Raw genomic sequence first — 21884 nt, forward strand, 5'->3', positions numbered from 1 at the left:
ATAGAACACCTGGCCCAAAATAGATTGGCCATGTGGCCATTGTGACGTCGGATGGAACTGGAGCAGGATGAGTTGCGGTCAGGTGCTCGCCCCCGCCGGAATGTAAACAACTAAACAGCCGATGCTGGAATGCCATTGTTTGCACTCGCTTCCATCTACTCAATCACAATCATTTCGGGGCAGAAAGAAATCTCGGTCGGAATTCGCTCTCTTCCGATCGGAAGATAGGAGTCTTTATCTCCCCCTCAAAAAAACAATGCCGAATCCAAATAGCTGTCAATCTGTCAACCCGAGATGCTGATGCTGACCCTTCCCGCTTGCTTTTTTGCCAGCTCAGAATGACTCGTGGAATCGCAACTTAGACTGTGACCTCTCAAAAGATTCCCGAGTGCAAGTTGGATGCACGGTCTAAAAAATACAGATTTTCTTCAAAAGTGAATATTTAAGTATGTTGAAAATAGACATTTTATTAAATAAAATACATAGTAGATTTTAACGCAATTTGTTTATAAACCACATATCAATTTTAAAATCACTTCAAAGTCATTCCGAATCACTGCGCATTTATAATTTACAAAATAGATATAGCCAAAATCATCATCACTATTTCGAGGTGCTGATGGGATTTATATGTACCATGTTTCAATATCAAAATCACTTAAAATTCATTTCTAATCACTGCCCATTTCTGATTTATAGAATAGATACTGCCAAAATGGCATCACTATTTCGGGGCTGCTGATAGGAGGCAGCATCTTGGGTTATCAGGTGCTGAGATTTGGGGAGCTCAGTCTCCGTTGAATTGCTCAGATCGTCTGGCCGTCCGTCCCGAAACATGTGGCTCCTACTGGCCCTCGTCCTGCTCCTGGTGATCCTCGCCCTGGAGATGCTGCGATTCGTGCGGAACATGCGCACCATTCCGGGTCCCCTGCCGCTGCCCCTGCTGGGCAACGCCCACCTCTTTCTGGGCCTCACTCCGGCGGAGGCCTGCCTCCGGATGGGCGAACTGGCCGAGAAGCACGGCGACACCTTCGGCCTCTTTCTGGGACCCTCGTACAGCGTCATGCTCTTCAATCCGCGCGACGTGGAACGCGTCCTAAGCAGCACCCAACTGCTGACCAAGTCGGAGGAGTACTCCTTCCTGGGACGCTGGCTGAACGAGGGACTGCTGGTGAGCAACGGACGCAAGTGGCACCGCCGGCGCAAGATCATCACTCCGGCCTTCCATTTCCGGATTCTGGAGCAGTACGTGGAGATCTTCGACCGGCAATCCCTGCGACTCGTTGAGGAACTTAAGCTCCGGAGGAGCAGAGGCCACGCAGGGGTCAACCTAGGCGAGGCCATTCACCTCTGTACACTGGACGCCATCTGCGGTGAGTACACTGGGCAAAACTATCATCCATGCAAGGAAATATTTAAAAGGCATTTTTTATAAAAAGTGAACGCTGTTTAAAGAAATAAATATGGATTAACCAATAATTTTTGTAATTCATTTGATTGTTTTTGGAATAAATTTAAATGAATGAAAATGTAATCTAAATTTAAACCACATAAGACTTAAATCTAATGCATTTAAAACAAGTAGGTCCCATTATAAATCTTATATCTAATAATATCTAATAACATAAGCTCAAATAATTTAATATTTTATTATCCAGTTAAATAAGGATTAAATTTAATTTCATAATTTGATTTCACATTTCAAATATCAAATTTTGACTCAAGAGCCAGAAATTTATTTATTTTTTATTCCATTAGTAGCTTTTTAAAATAAAACTTTAAGAATTTGCGTTCCCTGAAGTATAATAAAATAATAATTTATGACTTCAGAGATAGATCTTTCATATTGGTAATATTATTTTGATTGACTTAATGATAAAACCAACTTGAGAGTCTAAATACAATACTTTAAACTTTTATTAGTTTCCTTTATCTCTAAGTGGCCGTATTCTAATCGAGGAATTCCGGAGTGGAGAACTTATTATTATTGAAAACGTTGGGACAAGGTTCAAAACCTCTCACCGCCATAAAATACTAAATACGGCTACCAACTGCGATAAGATATCGGGGATCCGTGTTCGACCCCCGATTTCGGTAGTTAGCTGGCGTTCTACAGCATGATAAGATATTCTATGGAGCGATTAGCATTAGCCACACTCAGCCAAAATAAGGTAGTGGTTTTCGTTTTGAACCACTCAAATTAACAAAATATTTATGGTAAAAGTATTTATTTTCATCTTTTAGAGAACTGATGAAAAACTCTGCCTAAAATGAAAGTTCCGAAATATATGTATATTATGCTTAACAAGCTTTTTCAAGTTATGGCCACTTGTTTGCCGTGTATTTTTGGGTGGATAATCAATGCTTTTGGCCAAGTCCGTTGTGGCCCTCAAGTTTTCGGCCGAATCAGTTGTGGCTCCGTTGCCAGTGCGTGGAGATTGATTAGGGGAAATCACACAATTATACATAATATATATAGACCACCAGCGGAATAATGATCCTGATCATAGGCGCAATCCTGGCCAGCGCCCTTTTCGTGGGCCTGCTGATCTACCAGCTGAAGTTCAAGCGGCTGATCAACATGATCAGCTACATGCCGGGTCCTCCGGCACTGCCTTTGGTGGGCCATGGCCACCACTTCATCGGCAAGGCGCCGCACGAGTTGGTCCAAAAGATATTTGAATTCATGCAGAACTACGCCAAGGACCAGGTGCTCAAGGTCTGGCTGGGCCCCGAGCTCAATGTGCTCATGGGCGATCCCAAGGACGTGGAAGTGGTCCTGGGCACCCTGCGGTTCAACGACAAGGCCGGCGAGTATAAAGCCCTGGAGCCCTGGCTGAAGGAGGGTCTGCTCGTCAGCCGCGGTCGCAAGTGGCACAAGCGGCGCAAGATCATCACGCCCGCCTTCCACTTCAAGATCCTCGACCAGTTCGTCGAGGTCTTCGAGAAGGGTTCACGGGAACTTCTGAGGAATATGGAGCGGGATCGCCTGAAGCACGGCGATTCTGGTTTCAACCTCTACGACTGGATCAATCTCTGCACCATGGACACGATCTGCGGTAGGAAATCATGGGGAAAAATTCGATCTTATAACTATAGGGTTTTTTTTGAGGAAATCAGTTTGTAACAGCTAGTGGAATGATTTCATATCCCGATTTTCCCATCGATTGAAAATGGTTTTATTGATTAAAAATGGTTATTCGATTTGTTTTTCAGAAACGGCCATGGGTGTGTCCCTGAATGCGCAAACCAACGTTGATTCGGAGTACGTCCAGGCGGTTAAGACCATATCGATGGTGCTGCACAAGCGAATGTTCAACATTCTGTACCGATTCGACCTCACCTACATGCTAACCCCGCTGGCGAGGGCGGAGAAGAAGGCGTTGAATGTGCTCCACCAGTTCACGGAGAAGATCATCGTCCAAAGAAGGGAGGAGCTCATCCGCAGTGGAAAAGAACAGGAGGCGAGTACCAAGGAGGATGTCGACGATGTGGGCGCCAAGCGCAAGATGGCCTTCCTGGACATCCTGCTGCAGTCGACCATCGACGAACGGCCACTCAACAACCTGGATATCCGCGAGGAGGTGGACACCTTCATGTTCGAGGGCCACGACACCACCTCCTCGGCCCTGATGTTCTTCTTCTACAACATAGCCACCCATCCGGAGGCGCAGCAGAAGTGCTTCGAGGAGGTCATGTCCGTGGTGGGTCAGGACAAGAGCACGCCGGTCACCTACGAGCTGCTGAACAAGCTGCACTACGTCGATCTCTGCGTCAAGGAGACCCTCAGGATGTATCCCTCCGTTCCACTGCTCGGTCGCAAGGTGCTCGAGGATTGCGAGATAAGTAAGTATCGCAAAAGGAACACTTCGCTGGAAGATTTTTGGTTTGTTATTGTAACTCGATTTTTTTTTTATTTTAACGATGCAATTGATCGATTGTTTTGAGAAATGGCTTTACGGAAAAACGACCAAAATTTAGCACTTCTAAGCCTATCAATTTCCGGGTCAAGCTTTTGATTTCGAAGTAAAAGCTTGTGGCTTAATTCTATTATTTTTATGATAAAAACTAAAAAAATAGCTTTGCGGAATATTGACATAAAACCTGTATGTCTCATTTTATTATAAAATTGTCAAGGGTATTTACAAAATTACTTCGCTAAAAATGTACTTTTAAAGCCCATTACTTATCTTACTGAATTCGATGTACCATATCTCTAAAAATTTTGAAAAAAAAATAAGCATAACTATTTTTATCTTTACTTATCTAAAAAAAAGACGACTTCCAATAATAACTTTCTCCAATTCAGATGGAAAGCTCATCCCGGCGGGCACGAATATCGGCATCTCACCACTTTATCTGGGCAGACGGGAGGAGCTGTTCAGTGAGCCCAACAGCTTCAAGCCAGAGCGATTCGATGTGGTCACCACCGCCGAGAAGCTCAATCCCTACGCGTACATTCCGTTTTCGGCCGGGCCTCGCAACTGTATTGGCCAAAAGTTCGCCATGCTGGAGATCAAGGCCATTGTTGCGAATGTTCTGAGGCACTACGCGGTGGACTTTGTGGGCGACACTTCGAAACCGCCCGTCCTCATCGCCGAACTCATCCTGCGCACGAAGGACCCCTTGATGTTTAAGTTGCGGGAACGCGTCTACTGATCCGTTTTGTTTACAAACAATTGTATGAAATTGAAATTATAAGAATTAAATGCATGTGTTCAGAAAATCAAGCATGGGCTTTATTTATTTACAAGGTAATATTTTATGTGCAATTTGAATTTGCCGCGCTAAACTACTAAATGCAACCTTGCAAAATATACCAGATATACTTTTTCCCGCAGGCTTGTATCGGTTTATTGACATATTCTATATCTTGGCGGGACTTTGCCAAATCTGAAAACTTCAACTAAAAAGTGTACTATGCTTTTTATCAAAATCATTAATTTTAGTCTAACAATGTCTAAGACTTAGCTAATGTGTTTGGAAAAATCTTAAATACGTAACATTTTCACGTTTTTAACCGATAGTTACACAGAAAACTATTGTTGTTAAAACTAGAGTTTGTCCAAAATCTGGACTTGTATTTAAACGGAATTTGATCCCCCCAAAATAATACAGGTGCCGTTTCAATTTCAATTTCAATTTTAGTTTTATTTCTGTTTGTTTTTTCTGCAAGAACAATATGTTATGTACTCGTTGAAAACACAAAATAAATATATATATTTTGTTCCCGAAATTGTTACATTCTCGCACGCGCGCTTGCTTTTTAAATCTGATTTTTGTAGCCTAAATATGACATTTTTTGTGGTTGTAAACGTACACATATATCCATATATATATATATAATATATATATATATATATATATATATATAATATATATATATATATACATTTATATATATATTTATTTATTTATTGATCAGTTTTAGTTTTTTATAAGTAGAGTTTCTTTAGCTTAAGTTTAGGCAATAAAATAACTTTATTTTCCTCATCTAGATTTTTCTCCATCTCTCTCTCTCTCTCTCTCTCTTTACACTTTTCTGTCTACCGCTCTCGCTCCTTCTCCTGCAGTGTATTTGTTAAGAGCGTTTGCATTTTTATTTTAAATTTACGAAAAAAAAAATGTTTAACATATAAGGTAAGAATAGGTAAAAAACACATTCGAAATAAACCTAAGACGCGTCCGATAAAATCGCTGTTTAAACAATATTTACATGGGTGTGTGTTTGTAAGGGTAAGCCGACGTTTAGCTGCTAATATTGCTTATGACTATATAACGTACAGATATCAGTGAGGGATTTGGATCTTTGTGTTGTTCGGGGTGTTGCTTTCACGTTTTCATTTCGTCAATCATATCATCATATCATCAATATCCATCCTTATCATTTTCTTTAGTTAAAACGCAGACCATGCTCACGAAATTGCTATCACTTTGGGTTAATACAAACTCATAAACAGATCAGATCGCATCGTATTCTATCGCACTTAGCTATATATACTTCGATATATAAATATATATATACGCGGGGGTACAGCTGACTGAAACTAGGTGCATTACAGACTATACACATACACATATAGTGGTTGCTATATCAACACAAACAAATTACATAATCACAAACAACAGAATTTTATTTTGGTGGCAGGCTTTCGGTGTGGTTAACGACAATGGCGATGGCTCTCCGATTCCGATTCCGATTCCGATCCCGATTCCGAGTTCGATTATCTGTGGCTACTGTACGTCTTGTACACCCGCGTCACTCTCGTCGATCCTGTGGGCGATGTGGATGAGGAAGTGGAGACGGATGTGGATGAGGACGAGGCAGCTGCATGCGACGCGGTGTCGGTTTCCACGGCCAAAACTTGCGCCGTCGTCTCCAGATTTAGGGGCAGGGTGTTGTCGTGGTCATCAGAGTGCTCGTAGATATAGTCGCGCTTCTTGAAGTTGTCAATGATGCGCTTCGTGGACTTCATGTGCGCCACAAAGGCTGCCTCCAACTGATCAAAATGGTAGATAACAATAACCAGTTAGAAGGGTCATCGAGTTTATTGGAGTTAGGGGTTTTATCTGTCTATAACTTTGGGATATATTATAAAAACCAATGTAAAACTCACGCTGGAGGTCAGGTTCATGAACGTGTGGTACTTCTCCAGCACACCGATAATCTCCTTAAAGCTGTTGCCTCGCAACTGTCGCCGCACCAGGGTCTCGTAAAGCTCATTTTCCGCGATTAAATTTCCCACCAGAATGGCCGCATAACTGCCCTTCAGCGTGTGCTCCATGTGGTGGCCGGCGCGTTGCAGAACTGTTAGGAAAACAATGCACCAGGGTTTTGGATTAGCAAGGAGCATAGATACTTATGCCCTCTGAATACTCACGATTGTTGACCGTCTCCTCCACTTCTTCTTGTTTCTTTTTGCCCTTCTCGTTGCTCTCGAGGAAGGCGTCCGTGTTCTTCTCGACCAATCTGCGGTTTGGGGGAGGAAACACTTAATTAACATACCAAATGACTGGAAATGTCGTTATGATAATACCTGGCCAGTTCCTCGCACTTGTAAAAGTACTCGAGCAGAGCTTGCAGCGCACTCACAGCTCCCTGCGACGGCGGATTGTCGGCCACGTACTCCGCCGGAGCGGCAGCTTGCATTAGCGCAGCCCGATTGGGCAGCGTGTGCATACACAGATTGATAAGCAGGGTGAGAACCTATCAGGGTAAGGGAGGAGTAGAATTAACTTGAAGGGCTAGGCTACAAAGCTATTGTTTTGGACACCCACCAGTATGCTCAGCTCGAAGACACAATGGTCGGGAATGTAATTCGCCGAGAGAAGCAGCAGCCGGAAGCTCGTCTCCACCACATCGCCACGCTGGCCGAGCAACTCGGCGCCCAGCGATGGCTGCGCCTCGTTGAACGTGTGCGTCAGATTGATCAGCACCTTGAGCACCGGCACCAGCAGCTCCCTCATGGCCACGCCCGGATGCTCCTTGTTGCTGCCAGCACAGTCCACCGAGGGATGCAGCATTAGTTGCCGGCTGCACAGGCGGTACAGTTGGCAAAGCGTCTCCACCGCTTTACCCTGGCCTGAGGTTAGCATGTAGCGTTGGTTCGCCTCGTTGTGCTGCGTCACATTCTCGAGGACTCGCAGACATCGCGCCACCGTTTGCATGTTGTCCAGCAGCCCGGGCTGCCAGTGAATCTCCGTGTCGCAGGCAATCACCGGTCTGCAGAAATCTGAGATGGTCTTGATGATGTGCTCCAGACCGCCTAGCTTGCGCAGATCCTCCTTGAACCACTCGCCCGCCCTTTTGGACGTGAGCGATAGTAGCGTTTCCATTGCCAGCGTGCCCACGGTTAGGGAATCGACATTGAGATGCGTGCCCTTGCCCTGCGCTTTGATCTCCTCGCACAGCTCCCGCACCTTTTGCTTGTTGCGGTCGTAGCCCGCCCGATCCGGGTGTCCACTCTCCGTGCTGCCACTGCCTACGCCGTCCGCCTCCAGGAGGTTGATCATCAGCTCCAGGGAGTCGCGATCCAGGTCCATGTTGAGGCCCTCCTGGGAGAGGATGTACATAATGGCCGAGGTGCACAGGCCCAGGCTGAGGTCTTTGTTGGCGTCGGATAGTGCCTACAGATATATAATTTAAAAAATATTGAGCTTGTATTTTAGAAAAAAACATTTCAATTACATTAATGAAAGCCAACTGTTCAATAAAGTACTTGCTAAAATAACTTGATTTCTAAGATATATTCTATTAATCATTTCGTGTTGAATGGTTTTTATTTTAAACTATGTATATTTTGATAAATGTTATGCTGACTTAAGCACTATTTGGCATAACTCATTGTTTATTTAATGGGAAAAACGACACCATTATAAACATGGCAATCTAAATAAAAAAAAGCACATATTCTCACTAATTTTTCATATTAATGCAGTCATTTAATACCCAATAGGCTGACAAAACAAACGCAGCAATTCATCGAAAAGTTGATTTATAGAACTTGATATGGTTAAATACGAGCATGTAAATAAAATGAACAATAAATTGCAAAGAGGTGCAAAAACTAAAGGCAGTGTAATATTTTGAACCAATAGAAGAAAGGAGACTCACCTTGAAGAACTTTGTGACCACGCCGTGGGCACGAACATGCATCCGGAAGGAGGGCATCATGCACTTGGCGGCCAGTTGCAGGGCGGAGAGGCAGCGCGTCGCAGGGGGATTGTGCGGCTGCAGTGCGTCCAGGATGTACTCGACGTCGTCATCCATTTCCTGGTACTCTCCAATCTCCTGGATCTGGTGGGCCGTCTTCACGTTTCGCACCACCGTATAGTAGTCCTTGGTTTTTCGATCGACGCGAATGGGCCCGCCGCCGCCGCCAGTCGGTCCTCCTCCCACTCCGCCAGTCGATCCTCCTCCGCCCGCTCCACCGAATGCCGCTGCCGCTGCACTGCGCTCCAGATCGAGCTCACCCGCAATGGGTTCCAAATCGAGCTCAAAGGCATCGACACTGGTGGAGGTAGCAGGCACTCCCTGTTTCCCCGCTTGCCGCGAGATCTTCACGAGCGCCGGACTATCGCCGCGCAGTGTGGACGCACTGCTGCACGCACTGGAGGAGCCATTGTTGTTCGACGAGGGACTGTCACCGAAATCGCCATCGGACTTGCCCGCCGCCAAATGGTGCAGCAGTAGGTGGTCCTTGGCTCCGGCGACGCCTGCTCCCGATGCCGAGGCATTGCTGGCATCGCTGCCGGTTCCGCCGCCATTCGCCTCCAGTGCCGCATCCCAGCTGTGCTTGTACAGATGCCGTTTGGCCACCGACGCCTGCTCCGCTTGATCGGATGGCACCAGGGCGCGGCTCTTGAAAATGCTGCCCTTCTTCTTGGAGATGACCAGCTTGACAGCGCCTCGTTGCTCGGCAGCAGAGGGTTCCGCTGCTCCTGCCCCTGCACCTGCTGCAGCGGTGCCACCCGCTCCCGCATTGGCCGATCCCTGGGAGTCCAAGGTGAGCGTTCGCTTGAACTTGTCTTTGAACTTGAAATCGCGCGGCGGGGGCGAGGAGGAGGATCCGTCATGCTGCAGCGAGGAGTTGTTTGAGTTGTTCGAGAGCTCGTCGGGATCGGGATCCGGATCATGGTCCGGCGAGTGTTCCCTGTGATCCGTGTGCGGAATCTTAGCGGGCGTGGGTTGTTCCTCCTCGTTGCCCTCAGGAGTTTCCTCCTCTTCGGGCGCCTGCTGCTGTTCCTGCTGCTGCAGAACCTGCGTCACCTGCTGGTTCTTTCGTTTTCGGCCATAGCTACGTGGTGCTCCACCCGCCGCTCCGCCCTCCATCAGGCGACTGGCCTCAGCTTTAGCGGACAGATTGGCGGCTATCTTGTTAATGTTGTTATTGACGCTGGCCGAATTATTATTATTGGCCCGGGCGGCAGCATTGCGTCCTCTTCGCGGCGGGGGTGCAGCCGCAGCCTGTTCCAGCTGCTCCTCGTTCGCCGGCGCCGCGGCCGCCGGTTCGTCCACTTCCATGTCGACATCTTGCTCGGCGTTTTTTCTGGAGCCTCGAGTGCCTCGTGTGGTTCTCTTAGGCGTTGGAGGCGAAATGGCAGCCGCGGCCGCATCTGCTCCCTTGGCTCTGCCTCGAGTTCGGGTCTCCGTGGCCGGAGGAGGTACTTCCACGTTGTTATTGGCCTTCCTGCCCCTGCCACGTGTCGCCCTCTTCGGTTGCTGCTGCTGTTGATCCGCCTCCTCGTTTGGCTCAGGATCTGTATTGCCATTTAGCCGCGGCACTTCGCCTCGTAGCACCGCCAGTATGTCTTCCTGCAGCGGCGTCTCCGGCACCACCACTGCTGCTGCTCCCGTGCCAGCTCCATCGATGGTCATCATCATGGACTCCAGTCGCGACTCAATGTCCGAGGGCGGGGCCACCAGCGAGGAGTGCTGGCTCGTCTCCAGATCACTGGTAATCACACTGGATCCCCGGCTGCGGATCACACAGCTGTCCTCCTGAACGGCCTGCGCCAGTAGCTGTGGCGTGCTGTTGCCCTTGGAGGAGATGCTGCCCAGCACAGAGGATTGCGAGTCGAAGTCGTGATCGGATCGGGTGGTGGGCGATATGACCGCGGAGCCTCGCTGCGGGTGCAGTTGATGGTGTTGTTGGTTTGATGGCGGATGCTGTTGCGCTTGCTGACTGTTGTTGGCCTGTTCGCTGAAGGCTAAATGAGGTGAGGGCGTCTTGAATTCAGAGTTGGGCTCGGCGGGATTAGCTCCAGGGGCTGAGGCTGGAGCGGCTACTGCTGGTCCAGGACCCGCGGCAGCCAACAGCTGCTTGTGCTTGTGCTTCTTGCTCTTGGACTTCTTCTCGCTGCGGGATTCCGCAGCTGCAGCGGCTTTGGCGATGGCGTTGCGGATCACGTCCGTCTTGATGATCAGCTTGAGCCGCTCCTTGGGTGGCTTGTCCGGCGATATCTTCACCGTGCAGTAGTTGATCTCCGGCGGTTCCTCCTCCTCGTCCTCCTCCTCTTCGTCCTCCTCGTCTTCTTGGTTGGGGTCCAGTGACTTGCGTTCCTCAAAGGAATCGCCAGCTGCTCCTCCTCCACTTCCACCTCCTGTCGCTGATGATGCCTCCACCGAATCTGCAGCTGACAGCGGCGGCGGCCTCAGTGGCTTCACTGTGATTTTTGGCGTACTTGCAGGAACTGTTTCATCTCCGGTCCGATCCGCTGGCTCCTCATCCGTGACCGGAAGCAGGTTGTGCTGGTTCTGGTGAGCTGCGGGCGAACTGCTCGGCGGCTCCTCGCTATCCGTGCTGACCAAGCGCGAAGTGCCCTGCAAGATATGCAGAAAGTGCGAGATTAGCTGGGAATTCTACTGGAATCCACTGTTTTTTGGGGGCTGCCTACTTCTAGCTGATCTGGCAAATGGAAAATGGAGGCCCTTCACGATAATTAGCACTCCAACTGAACCGAACTGGGCAAGAAGCCACCGATAAATGCGGAACAAGAAGCGAGAACGAGGCGAAAAAAACAAAAGAGCAACAACAACTTGGGAGAGTGAGAGACTCCAATTCCGTTGGTTTGCCATGTAAAAGCGCGCGTAATTTAACACTGCTTCGCGCGCTGCGCTTCTTTCCCTTTCCCACACATGGCGGAGAAGGCAGGGGAAGGGAGAAGAAGCAAGCACCTGGGAGAGAGTGGCTGGGAGAGAGTCAGAAGTGAGAGGTGGCGGTAACGGTGGAGAGAGCGATCACACTCGGGGTACTCGACTAATTGTTGGAGTTGGATAATTGCTTGCTTCGCTGGGTGAAATGTACCGAGCACGAGTGGTGAAAAGGGAGTTCAAATAAAATTTAAGAAATGACAGGGGCACTCACTAATATGGTGAGAAAGTAATTCAAATTGGATTCGGATTTAAATATATTTAATATTATTAATCACCAATCCAATTTTATTAAGAATATAAATTTTCAAAATCTAGTTAGGTATTTAAACTGTGATCACAAAAAATTAAGCTATGCGAAAATAGATATTTTATATTACTGCTTTTTCGATTGTTGATTATTCACAGAAAAGATAATAAACCTATATACTTTGAAGGAGGGCAATCAACTAAAACTAAGTTCTTGCTATAGTTCTCAACAAAAGTCCCAAGAGTGCGCCACTCACCTTGGAAATGCGGAGAACGATGGGTGGATGTTCCGGCGTGCGGGAGGCGCTTGGAGGATTCGACGTACCGCCGGATGCGAAGGGCAACTGAGTTGTCGTAGATGACGCGGATGTGCTGGGCGCAGATGTGGGCGGGGGTAGCGACGGCTCTGATCCCGGACTGCCAAACGTGGAACTGATGAAGGCTTCCGACAAGGAGGTTGCCGCAGCGGCTGTTGCTGTAGCCGCCACTTCCGCAGGTTGGCGCGTCGGCTTGGGAATGATCAGATCCTTGGTGGGCGTGGGATAGCGCTCGTCCTCGTCCACTTCGCAATAGTTGACGGCCTTGCGGGCCCGGCCCAAAACCCTTGAGGGTGGTGCCTCCGGCTTCAGCTTCTTCTCCTCCTTTGGCTTCTTCTCCTTTTTGTTCTGTTTGCCCGACGCACTGGACGGCTGCTCTGGCTGCTCCGAGGCGGGATCACTTAGCCCCTCGCCATCCCGATCGGAGGCGCCGTAGAACGCACCAGGCGTCGATGGCGTGGTCGTGGCTGCTGTTCCTCCTCCTTGCGCTGCAGCTGCGGCTGCTGCCTTCTTCTTGGGCGACTTGCGCTTCCGCTCTGCGGAACTGCCACCCTTGCCCGGCTTTAGCTTCAGTCCGCCCGCCTCCTGGGCACCGGAAGTGGGTGTGGCACCACCACCACCGGAGAACTGATCTCGCATCGGCGATGCACCGGCCCCGCAATGCGGCAACTGTTGGATTATCTGCGCTATAACCTCCGGCGGAGCAGCGTTCCTCGATTTAAAGAACTTTTTCGGCTTCGGCGGCTCCGGCACCGAAACGGACAGGTCGTTGGGATCGTGGTCCTGCGTGGAGGCAGGACTCTGAGAGGGGCTGGCGGCCGCTGCAGCCGCCGCCGCTGCCGCGGCCATCGGATGGAGGGCGGACAGAGTGTAGGTGCGCGTGGAGGTGAAGCCCATCTTGCCCCATTTGCCCACGGTGCCCACGGACCGGGCCACAGTGGGCCGGTTGGTGTTCTCCTTCTCCTTGCAGAGCGAGTCCAGCGGCACCACGATGTTCTTGCCCCAGCGCGACATCTTCGCTCGGTTGCGGTTCCTTGGCTCCTCCTTGTCGTATCCTCTCACTCCTTGTTGGTGGCTCTAATCCTTGGCAACCAGATCACTGCAATTCGATAACATATTAATGGCCAGTTTCAATAAGTTACAGTCGGCAACAAAACCTTCGCTCACCCAAGTAAACATTTGGATTTTGGGATATAATTGCTTATATACTGGGTCAACAAATATTAAAAATAAATACAAAACAAAGTTAGATATTTCCGAAAATATCGATGTAACATGGGTCTGGTTTGACCAAACGAATAGATAAGATTTGGAATTATGTTAGTATTATTATTAATTAGATATTAATGTAACAACTTTTACAAGACGTAAAGTAAACAGAAAACCTAATTTTTGGTAAATACCAATTCAGAGTTTACCATTCATAACCTCTTTCCTGCCGAGAAGCCCTGAGCTAGGCGGTCGAAACTTTCGCAGGATATAGACCACAAATATACCCCTTTCCCAGCATCATTAACAATTAATTCATGTTTTTGCACTGCGGACAGTTATTGAATTTTACTAAAAGTGAGCGATTTGTTTGGCCGAGGCAAAGAGAGAAGTGCAGCAACAGCAAAACACAACAAACGCGCCACCGTAAGCACTGCGTGGGTGCGAGCGAGAGCACACGATAGTGCGCGCTTACGCACACACATACAGACCAGCGATTTCCAATTTCCACACACACGCACCACAAATATAATCAAGTCCAATTTCCAAACAATTTGTTGCACTTTGCTGTTGCAATTTTCCCTAATCTTCAATAAACAAAACTAAAACACTTACCTCAAGTAAAAACATTTGACTGCTCTCTCCGTTTTGATGCTGTTGTTATGTTTGCTGCGTGGATGCATGTGGGTGTGTGTGAGTGAGTGTGGTCAAAAAAATCTCTGTTGCTGCTGCAAAGCATATGAATGCGACTGCGTGCGTTTGTGTATGTTGGGAATGCAATAAAACAAACGATGTTTGCGTTTGCTTATTGGCGCATTTTCTTTGCACGAAGCACAGTTCGATAATTTCGCGACTATTGGGTTCCAAAACTAAAACACTATCGTTCTTATCATTTTCCGTTTGGCCGCCAAGCCAATTGCAGCGAGTATTTTGCGTTGCACACACACGGGCCGTTTGCTTTTGCCACCACTTTTACTTTACTTTACTTTACAGCACAGCATCATCCCAGAAGCAGCAACAACAACACACGCACCACCACCACCAACACTAACACAAACAACCACAACAACAAGAGCGACAATTATAGCTGCTCTGCTACTGCCGTTCCGTTCTTCTTTTAATGCGAATATTTTCTGATTTGGCGATTTATGGCCCGCTAAATCGGGACCAACTTAATTCGCGCGTTGGGTGCACTGCGGACTCAGTGCAATGTCAACGAACGCGTGGGGAATTTCAAGTTTTGCACGGGCAAAATGCACGAAATTTTCTCTGTTTTTCTACTAGAGATGGGAAAACATCGATGCTAACATCAATGTTTTCAAAACATCGATATTTGGCAGGGCATCATCAATGTTCTCTCACCTCTAACACTTTGCTACCTGTGGAGGGGATCTGTACTATCTGCGGATTGTGTCTCAACTACATATCGATAAGTGTCTCATCCCATCTCTATTCACCAACGGCGAAATAAGTAATAGCCTGATTCCATTGGCGCATTAAAACGCATTTAGCCTAATGCGCATTTATTTACACAGGGAATCCCATAAGGCTAAATGCCGCATTTAAAATAAATGCGATTTTTAAATGCGATTAAAAACCATTCGCCCCTAACAATTTTAGAAAAAATACCGGAAAATACCGATGTTGAACGATATTTTGTTCGTGCCACCACTACAACAGCTGTTTTCTATATGCAAGGTTGGCGCAATTTTTGATGTCTTTTGAATATAAAATCTATTTTGTATAAAAATGACTGAAAACTAAAGCGCAGGCTGCAAATTCTGCTCGCAGTACCACAATGCATTACTGCTGGATCTCTGGCATAAAATAACTCCCACATATACGGTGATCCTAGCCCTTTTTGGAAACTGTTGTGGTTTTCATTGCAAACCCGTAATAACAACGCAATCAGCTTCCCTTCCTTGTCGTCCAAGTTGCCAAATGCCTCGGTCGCATTATAGATGTCCTGCTGAGCATTACAGAGTTTAGTAAACTCACTCATGTTCATTAATTTTAATTAATTTCTTTTGGATTTGCCATAACGCAAAAGTAAACAAACCAAGATCAGCTGCTCGTGCCACTCACATGTCGGAGTAGCATTAGCTAAATGCTAATGCGCCAATGGAATCAGGCACATTTAAAAAGTCCACTAATGCGGCAATGGAATCAGGCTATAAGGCGGTGCAAATATTCACCACTTAAAGGAGGGTACCTCCACTACATATCGATAAATATTACTTCCAATCTCCAAAAGTATTGATAATGACCATCCCTATTTCTCACGCATGTGACTGTGAAAATACCGCAATCAGCTGTTTCTGGTATTTTTGCGGCGATTTTGAGTATTTTGCCGCTAGCCGCATGTACATTTTTATGTCATCAGGCGGTCCAAATCCAATTGGATTTTCCGAAACGAAACAAAACAGGGTCAACAAAACGCCAGCTCTTTAACGTTCATCAATTAAAGGGCGCTCCAAAACTCCAGCCATCCCGCCTGCTCAGTTCCGTTTGCCCAGGAAAGAACAGGATCAGGATGTCGACGCGTCGCCAGGCGATCACATTATACAGAAATCTCCTGCGCGAATCAGAGAAGCTGCCCTCCTATAACTTCAGGTGGGCGTGGTGAAATAGGCAAATCTATCTGTGATTTTGGAATCAATTTTCAGGATGTATGCTGCCCGCAAGATAAGGGATACATTCCGCGCCAACAGGGGCATCAGGGATTTCGGGGAGATCGACCGACAGATGGTCGCCGGCCAGCAAAATCTGGAGTTGATACGTCGCCAGGTAAGTGTACTCCTTATCAGCAACGATGGGAAGTATCTAGATGGCCACACACAATCAACTTTCAGCCCTGATATAATATAGACGAAGTTCCTACTTGATAATTTGTCATCTACAAAGAATCGTCGCTTTTAAGCCACAAATAAGTTGGTTAGTAGAGAACGTCTAACGTTTTCAACTCATAACCACATATAGCAAATTCCCCATGAGTTCAGTTATGAAGGTTATATATTATAATTAAATAGTTTTGCAATTACATATGTCAGATTTCATATTCTTGACTTTATTTACATATTAGTTTATTTTACATTTTAAAAACCTAAAAACTTGTATTTCTAATAGTTCAAAGGCTTTTTTGCAATTACATATGTCAGATTTCATATTCTTGACTTTATTTACATATTAGTTTATTTTACATTTTAAAAACCTAAAAACTTGTATTTCTAATAGTTCAAAGGCTCTTGATGTTTTCGCTGGCCTTAACTAAAACCCTTTTTTTCTATAAATTCAGTTATTAAGTCCGCTAACATTTAATTATGATCGAATAACAAGCCAATCATAATTTAAGTTTTTGATTTATATAAGATACATATTAAATATTTTTCTATAAATTTCCTTTTATTAAACCTTCAAACTTACGTTCCTAACTATACTGTTAGTCTCTATAAGTTTTCGTTTTCCTTAATATAACTTCGAACTAAAATTTAAAATTTTTGAAATAATAACTTAATTGTACTAAGAGTTGGGAAAAGCAACTAATTATTTTTTATTTTAATAATTATGGCAACCATATGCCCAAACTAAAGTGGCATTTGCTCTTTAGTTAATTCTGTTTTTCTATGAGATAAATAGTAAACCTAATATGCGTCCACTACCTAGCTAAATGAAAAACAAAAGTAACAATTTTACCCCCATTTTTTCGCTTATCAGATTGGTAGAGTTTGTTAACCCCTTTCGAATGCTCACAGGTGATCGTCGGACACCTGTACAGCGCCGACAAGCTGGTCATAGAGAACAAGAAGACCCTGAAGCCTTCGGATGACTGAGGATAAAACGAGTGGCAGCTGAAGCGAGTACAATAGCAGGGAAGGAGCAGGAGGAGCTGGTGGAGCTGAATGAGCAGGAGCAGAAGGCGTCTCTACATAAAGACACTACTCGAAAGACTCGACCCACACACAACACCACAACACACAATTGAAATTTGCATCCATCAAACCAGGGAACCGAAATCATTTGCTAGCAAAAAAACACCAATTTAATGTTATGTTTAAACAAAAAATATGAAATTATATATACATACACATATATATTAATGGTATAAATAAGTACTAAAGTACTTTAGAAAAAAAAAGGCAGACACCCGGGGCCTATATGACATGGAATGTGTGTGAGCGGGAAAAGAAGGAGCTGGTAGTGGATCAGCCTACGCCTGGTAGGTACTAGCGGACACATTGCCGCCGGTGCCCGTCCAGTTGGTGTGATGGAACTGACCCTCCTGGCCCAGCAGCTCGTAGGTGTGGGCTCCGAAGTAATCACGCTGGGCCTGAAGCAGATTGGCGGGCAGCTTGGCAGTGCGATAGCCATCGTAGAAGCTGAGGGCGGTGGACAGGGCCGGCACAGGGATGCCCCAGCGGAAGGCATTGGCGACCACCTCGCGCCACGAGTCCTGCCCCCGCTCGATGGCCTTCTTGAAGAAGTCGTCCAGCAGGAGGTTCGACAATTGCGGCTGCGACGTGTACGCATCCTTGATGTTGCCCAGAAAGACGCTGCGAATAATGCAGCCGCCGCGCCACATCAGTGCAATGCCGCCGTAGTTCAACCGCCACTTATTCTCGCTGGCCGCCTCCCGCATCAGCATGAATCCCTGAGCATAGGACACGATCTTGGCACAGTACAGGGCATGCTTGATGTCGTCGAGGAACTTGGTGAGGTTGGCCACCTTCGCCTTGGTCGAGGGTCCCTTCAGCGATTGGCTGGCCTGGACACGCTCGTCCTTCAGGGCGGACAGGCAGCGCGAGAAGACGGCCTCGCCAATTAGCGTCACCGGTACTCCGTATTGGAGGGCAGCAATGGCCGTCCACTTGCCCGTGCCCTTCTGGCCAGCAGTGTCGCGAATCCGCTCCAGCAGATGCCCCTTGGCGTCCTTGTACTTGAGAATGTCCCGGGTGATCTCGATGAGGAAGGAGTCCAGCTCCGCCGAGTTCCATTTGCCAAACTCGTCGGCCATCTGGTCAGCCGACAGGCCCAGACTCTGCATAATGTGGTAGGCCTCGCAAATGAGCTGCATATCGCCGTACTCGATGCCATTGTGCACCATCTTGACAAAGTGGCCGGCACCGCCGTCGCCCACCCACTCGCAGCAGGGCTCGCCGTCGGCCTTGGCGCAAATCGCCTGGAAGATGGGCCGGATGAGGGGCCAGGCGGCCTCATGGCCACCGGGCATGAGGGAGGGTCCGTGGCGGGCACCCTCCTCGCCACCACTAACCCCGGATCCCACATAGAGCAGGCCCAGTTTGGCCAGCTCGTCGCAGCGGCGGGATGTGTCCTGGTACTCGGAGTTACCGCCATCGATGATCACATCGCCGGCGGAGAGCAGCGGCACCAGCTGCTGAATGAAGTCATCCACCGCACTGCCAGCTGGAATCGAAAAGGAAGTCTCGATTAGATACAGTCGATATTTCAATAAAGGAGCCCATCTGTAGAGCCAGTTGGCTCTATTAATGGGTTGTCCTTATAAATGCATTATTTAATTATCTTCCTTAGGCAGCTAAATAGAACAGTATGGAATTCATGATTAGATATAGTCAATAATTGAACAATTGAGCACATCGTAGAGCCCTGCACTATATCAAATGACTATTAATATGAATTTATTTTTATGATTTTAATGCTAAGTTTGGAATATAGTTCACAGATTGATTAAATCAGATCAAATTGTAGAACTTTTATATATTTTTACACCTAATTTTGCTTAATGTGTTTCAAAAGTTTCATCATCTTGCTAGTGTTTTTGTTTAGTTTAATTTTTTGTCTGATGGCGAATAAATAAATATGTACACATCTAATATTCATTTATTATCTTTAAAGTAAATTGTTTACTTATAAAAAGTGTTTATATATTGCTAATTTGTTTGTTACCCAGCTAGTTCTTTGTTTTATGGAGAAACCATAGATTTAGTCAGAAAGTAGAGCGTGCGATTTGACAAGGTCAATTGGTTGCTTTTGGAAAGTCACTGTTTTGCTTTGGAGGTCACCGTGAGGCGTCCCTAGCACTTCTCCAGCGCAATGGAAATGGAATGAAACCAGAACCAGATAAGGCCAACGAGTCGGAGTCGCGGTGATAGCATTGATCTATCTATCTAGCGGTCGTTTGCTAGTGGGACACACCAGCGGTCAAAAATGTAAGCCGAAAAACCAAGCAGATAATTCGTGATCATAGAAATCTGTGACATGTGATGGTTTTAAAACTTGAAATAAATAATGCAAATAAACATTTAACGGGAAGCTTTCTATAAAATGAATATCCTCTTTTTTTATATATAAATATATTATTGTTCTCAACTCTACTTTATTCAAGTTCACACGACTTGACATGCAACTTTTGAATATTAATTAAAAAAAAAAACAACTATTTTTATTACCCAAACTATGTAAACATAAGGCGATCCGCAGACGGGATGAATCATTGGAATTGGATTGGCCTGGCAACTTGCAGGGAAGGTCGCCGGGACAAATGATAATGTTGGACCGAACAATATGGATTTCGGCTTGTCCAATCCGAGGAAATTCCCTTTAAAAATTGCCCTTTGTGTGTGACCTATAATGAATGTCAAAGATTTCTCTCTGTGCTCGTGTTATTGTTGTTTTTGCGCAAACAACAACAAGTTAGGTAGAAATAGGAAGGTGGAGATAAGCCGGGCACGCCGATTAACGTACGAACTAGAGGTGAGTGGAATTTTGGACAAGCTAGTTTGAGAGAAAAAAGCGTAAGCCATGGGCTTGTGAATGGTATTTTAAAAATATGGACCACGCACTACAGCTACAGGCATATAATTTTTTGAGTAAAAATGAATAAAAACTGATGTTCTTTATTAGAAAGAATGTTACACTTTCAAATTTATTTCAAACATAAGTTATCAGTGAGGCTTGAAAATGAGATAACAGTATGACAAGACATAGCCTTTAAATTGACAATACAATATGTAACTAGTTGACTGAAAATGTTTGTTTTATGTTGTAATCTCGAAATTTACCAATTTATTATTAGTCATTTTAAAACTCAACCCTTTTTTTTTGGAAAAGTGCCATCTCTAAGCTTACTACAAACAACCGAAACATCAGTAAAGCTTTGAGTTTAAAACGCAGCTCAAAGATCTCTACTGTTATTGTTGTTACTCCTCTTTCTCCTCCTCTTTCACCAGTTTTTCCTCTCTTGCCATTTGCAAAATCGTTTATGACTTTGCTTTGACTTCCACTCACACGCGCACACACATGTATAACACACAGTTAAAGCGGAGTGACCGCTTACAACAGCAGGTTTTTGTTTTTTTCCCCCCCTCGTTTTAAGGTTTTTTTTTTTTGGATTAGCAACTCACCCTTGACCAGAAGCATGACCTTGCGAGGGGTTTTAGCTTGGCCACCATGTCCTTGAGAGAATCGGCGCCAATCACATTGGTGCCTCTGGCCTCGTTGGCAAGGAACTCTTTGACCTTGGCCACTGTACGGTTGTAGGCGCACACCACAAAGCCCTTCTCGTCCATGTTGAGGATCAGATTTTGGCCCATGACGGCCAGGCCGATGAGTGCAATGTCCGCTTGTCTGCAGAAAAAGAAATATGAAAAAATTAAAGAAAATAACATTCGTTAGGAAACAAGAACTTGCAAAAAAAAAAGCAGGGCCATTTCCTCGCTTACTCACCCGCTCATGTTTTGTGTGTTTGCCGTGCAAGGTTCGAATTTAGTTTGCGGCATTGTTTTATTTGTACAATATTTATATATGGCAAGTGTTATCAAATTGGCGATCGATAGTCGAGGTGGAGAAACATCGATGCCAACAGCGATGTCATCGATGTATTCGAAACGACGATTAACATGACCGTTACAAAAACGGCGAGCTTTGAACAAAACTGATCTGCACCCTTAACACCGTGCAAGGGCTACTATGGTGGCTCAACATCGATGTTTTTCAACATACGACTGCGGGCAAGAAACCCATGTAAATTGTAAGTATAAAAAAATATATTAATTAATTAATATCAAAATTAGTTTTAATTCAATTTATAAAAGTAAGGTGTGTTTATATAGGCTGTATGTATTTGTGTATGCTTCGAGAAGTTTCGATTGTTTGGGACCACTTAAAAACAAAATTCAACTACTGTGGGATATCTATAAAGACGACTGGCAGAACAAAATCCTTCTTACCATATACCATACCCTTACCGCACGTATGTACATCAAAATCGCCTAAATAACAAATGTTAGATGTTGGTTCGCCGATTGATAGTTTCAGCGAAAATGTTAAGTACCGATAAATGTTTTAAAGCTCCCCCGACGAAGCTTTCGGAGAGCGGAATACTTACACCGATTTTTGACACACTAATGTCTGGCTGTTTAAATAATTTTTTTTGCAGTTATTTCCACTTTTGGAATATGCTTCCCCATTGATGCGATAGG

General features: G+C 45.9%; 4 protein-coding genes across 5 annotated transcripts; 2 read left to right on the forward strand and 2 right to left on the reverse strand.

Moving 5' to 3' along the window:
• The first annotated feature begins 776 nt into the window (after positions 1-776).
• LOC128264653 (cytochrome P450 4d1) lies at positions 777-4730 on the forward strand. Of its 2 annotated transcripts, none has more exons than XM_053000258.1 (3): positions 777-1373; positions 3217-3846; positions 4310-4730. In XM_053000258.1, the coding sequence occupies exons 1-3, from the start codon at positions 836-838 to the stop codon at positions 4657-4659; spliced, it is 1518 nt and encodes a 505-aa protein (XP_052856218.1). In that variant the 5' UTR covers positions 777-835; the 3' UTR covers positions 4660-4730. The 2 variants fall into 2 exon arrangements, with proteins under 2 accessions (XP_052856218.1, XP_052856217.1); XM_053000257.1 differs by lacking the exon at positions 777-1373 and adding an exon at positions 2404-3059.
• A 1378-nt stretch (positions 4731-6108) lies between these two features.
• On the reverse strand, positions 6109-14728 carry LOC128264648 (protein wings apart-like). Its single transcript, XM_053000246.1, has 8 exons — positions 14044-14728; positions 12160-13318; positions 8615-11323; positions 7279-8127; positions 7038-7207; positions 6882-6970; positions 6618-6808; positions 6109-6500 (listed from the first exon to the last, which is right to left on the reverse strand). Exons 2-8 carry the CDS (start codon positions 13231-13233, stop codon positions 6225-6227), a joined length of 5358 nt encoding a protein of 1785 aa, XP_052856206.1. The 5' UTR covers positions 13234-13318; positions 14044-14728; the 3' UTR covers positions 6109-6224.
• A 1030-nt stretch (positions 14729-15758) lies between these two features.
• Positions 15759-17519, forward strand: LOC128264660 (protein bcn92). Its single transcript, XM_053000267.1, has 3 exons — positions 15759-16041; positions 16095-16215; positions 17181-17519. The coding sequence occupies exons 1-3, from the start codon at positions 15962-15964 to the stop codon at positions 17256-17258; spliced, it is 279 nt and encodes a 92-aa protein (XP_052856227.1). The 5' UTR covers positions 15759-15961; the 3' UTR covers positions 17259-17519.
• Positions 17445-21273, reverse strand: LOC128264656 (6-phosphogluconate dehydrogenase, decarboxylating). The gene is given in 4 exon segments (XM_053000261.1): positions 17445-18849; positions 20808-20837; positions 20840-21030; positions 21130-21273. Coding segments are annotated over 4 exon segments (1488 nt in total). The 5' UTR covers positions 21183-21273; the 3' UTR covers positions 17445-17635.
• Between the last annotated feature and the right edge of the window lie 611 nt (positions 21274-21884).

Source organism: Drosophila gunungcola, unplaced genomic scaffold, assembly GCF_025200985.1.
Source record: "Drosophila gunungcola strain Sukarami unplaced genomic scaffold, Dgunungcola_SK_2 000076F, whole genome shotgun sequence".
NCBI classification, from domain to species: domain Eukaryota; kingdom Metazoa; phylum Arthropoda; class Insecta; order Diptera; family Drosophilidae; genus Drosophila; species Drosophila gunungcola.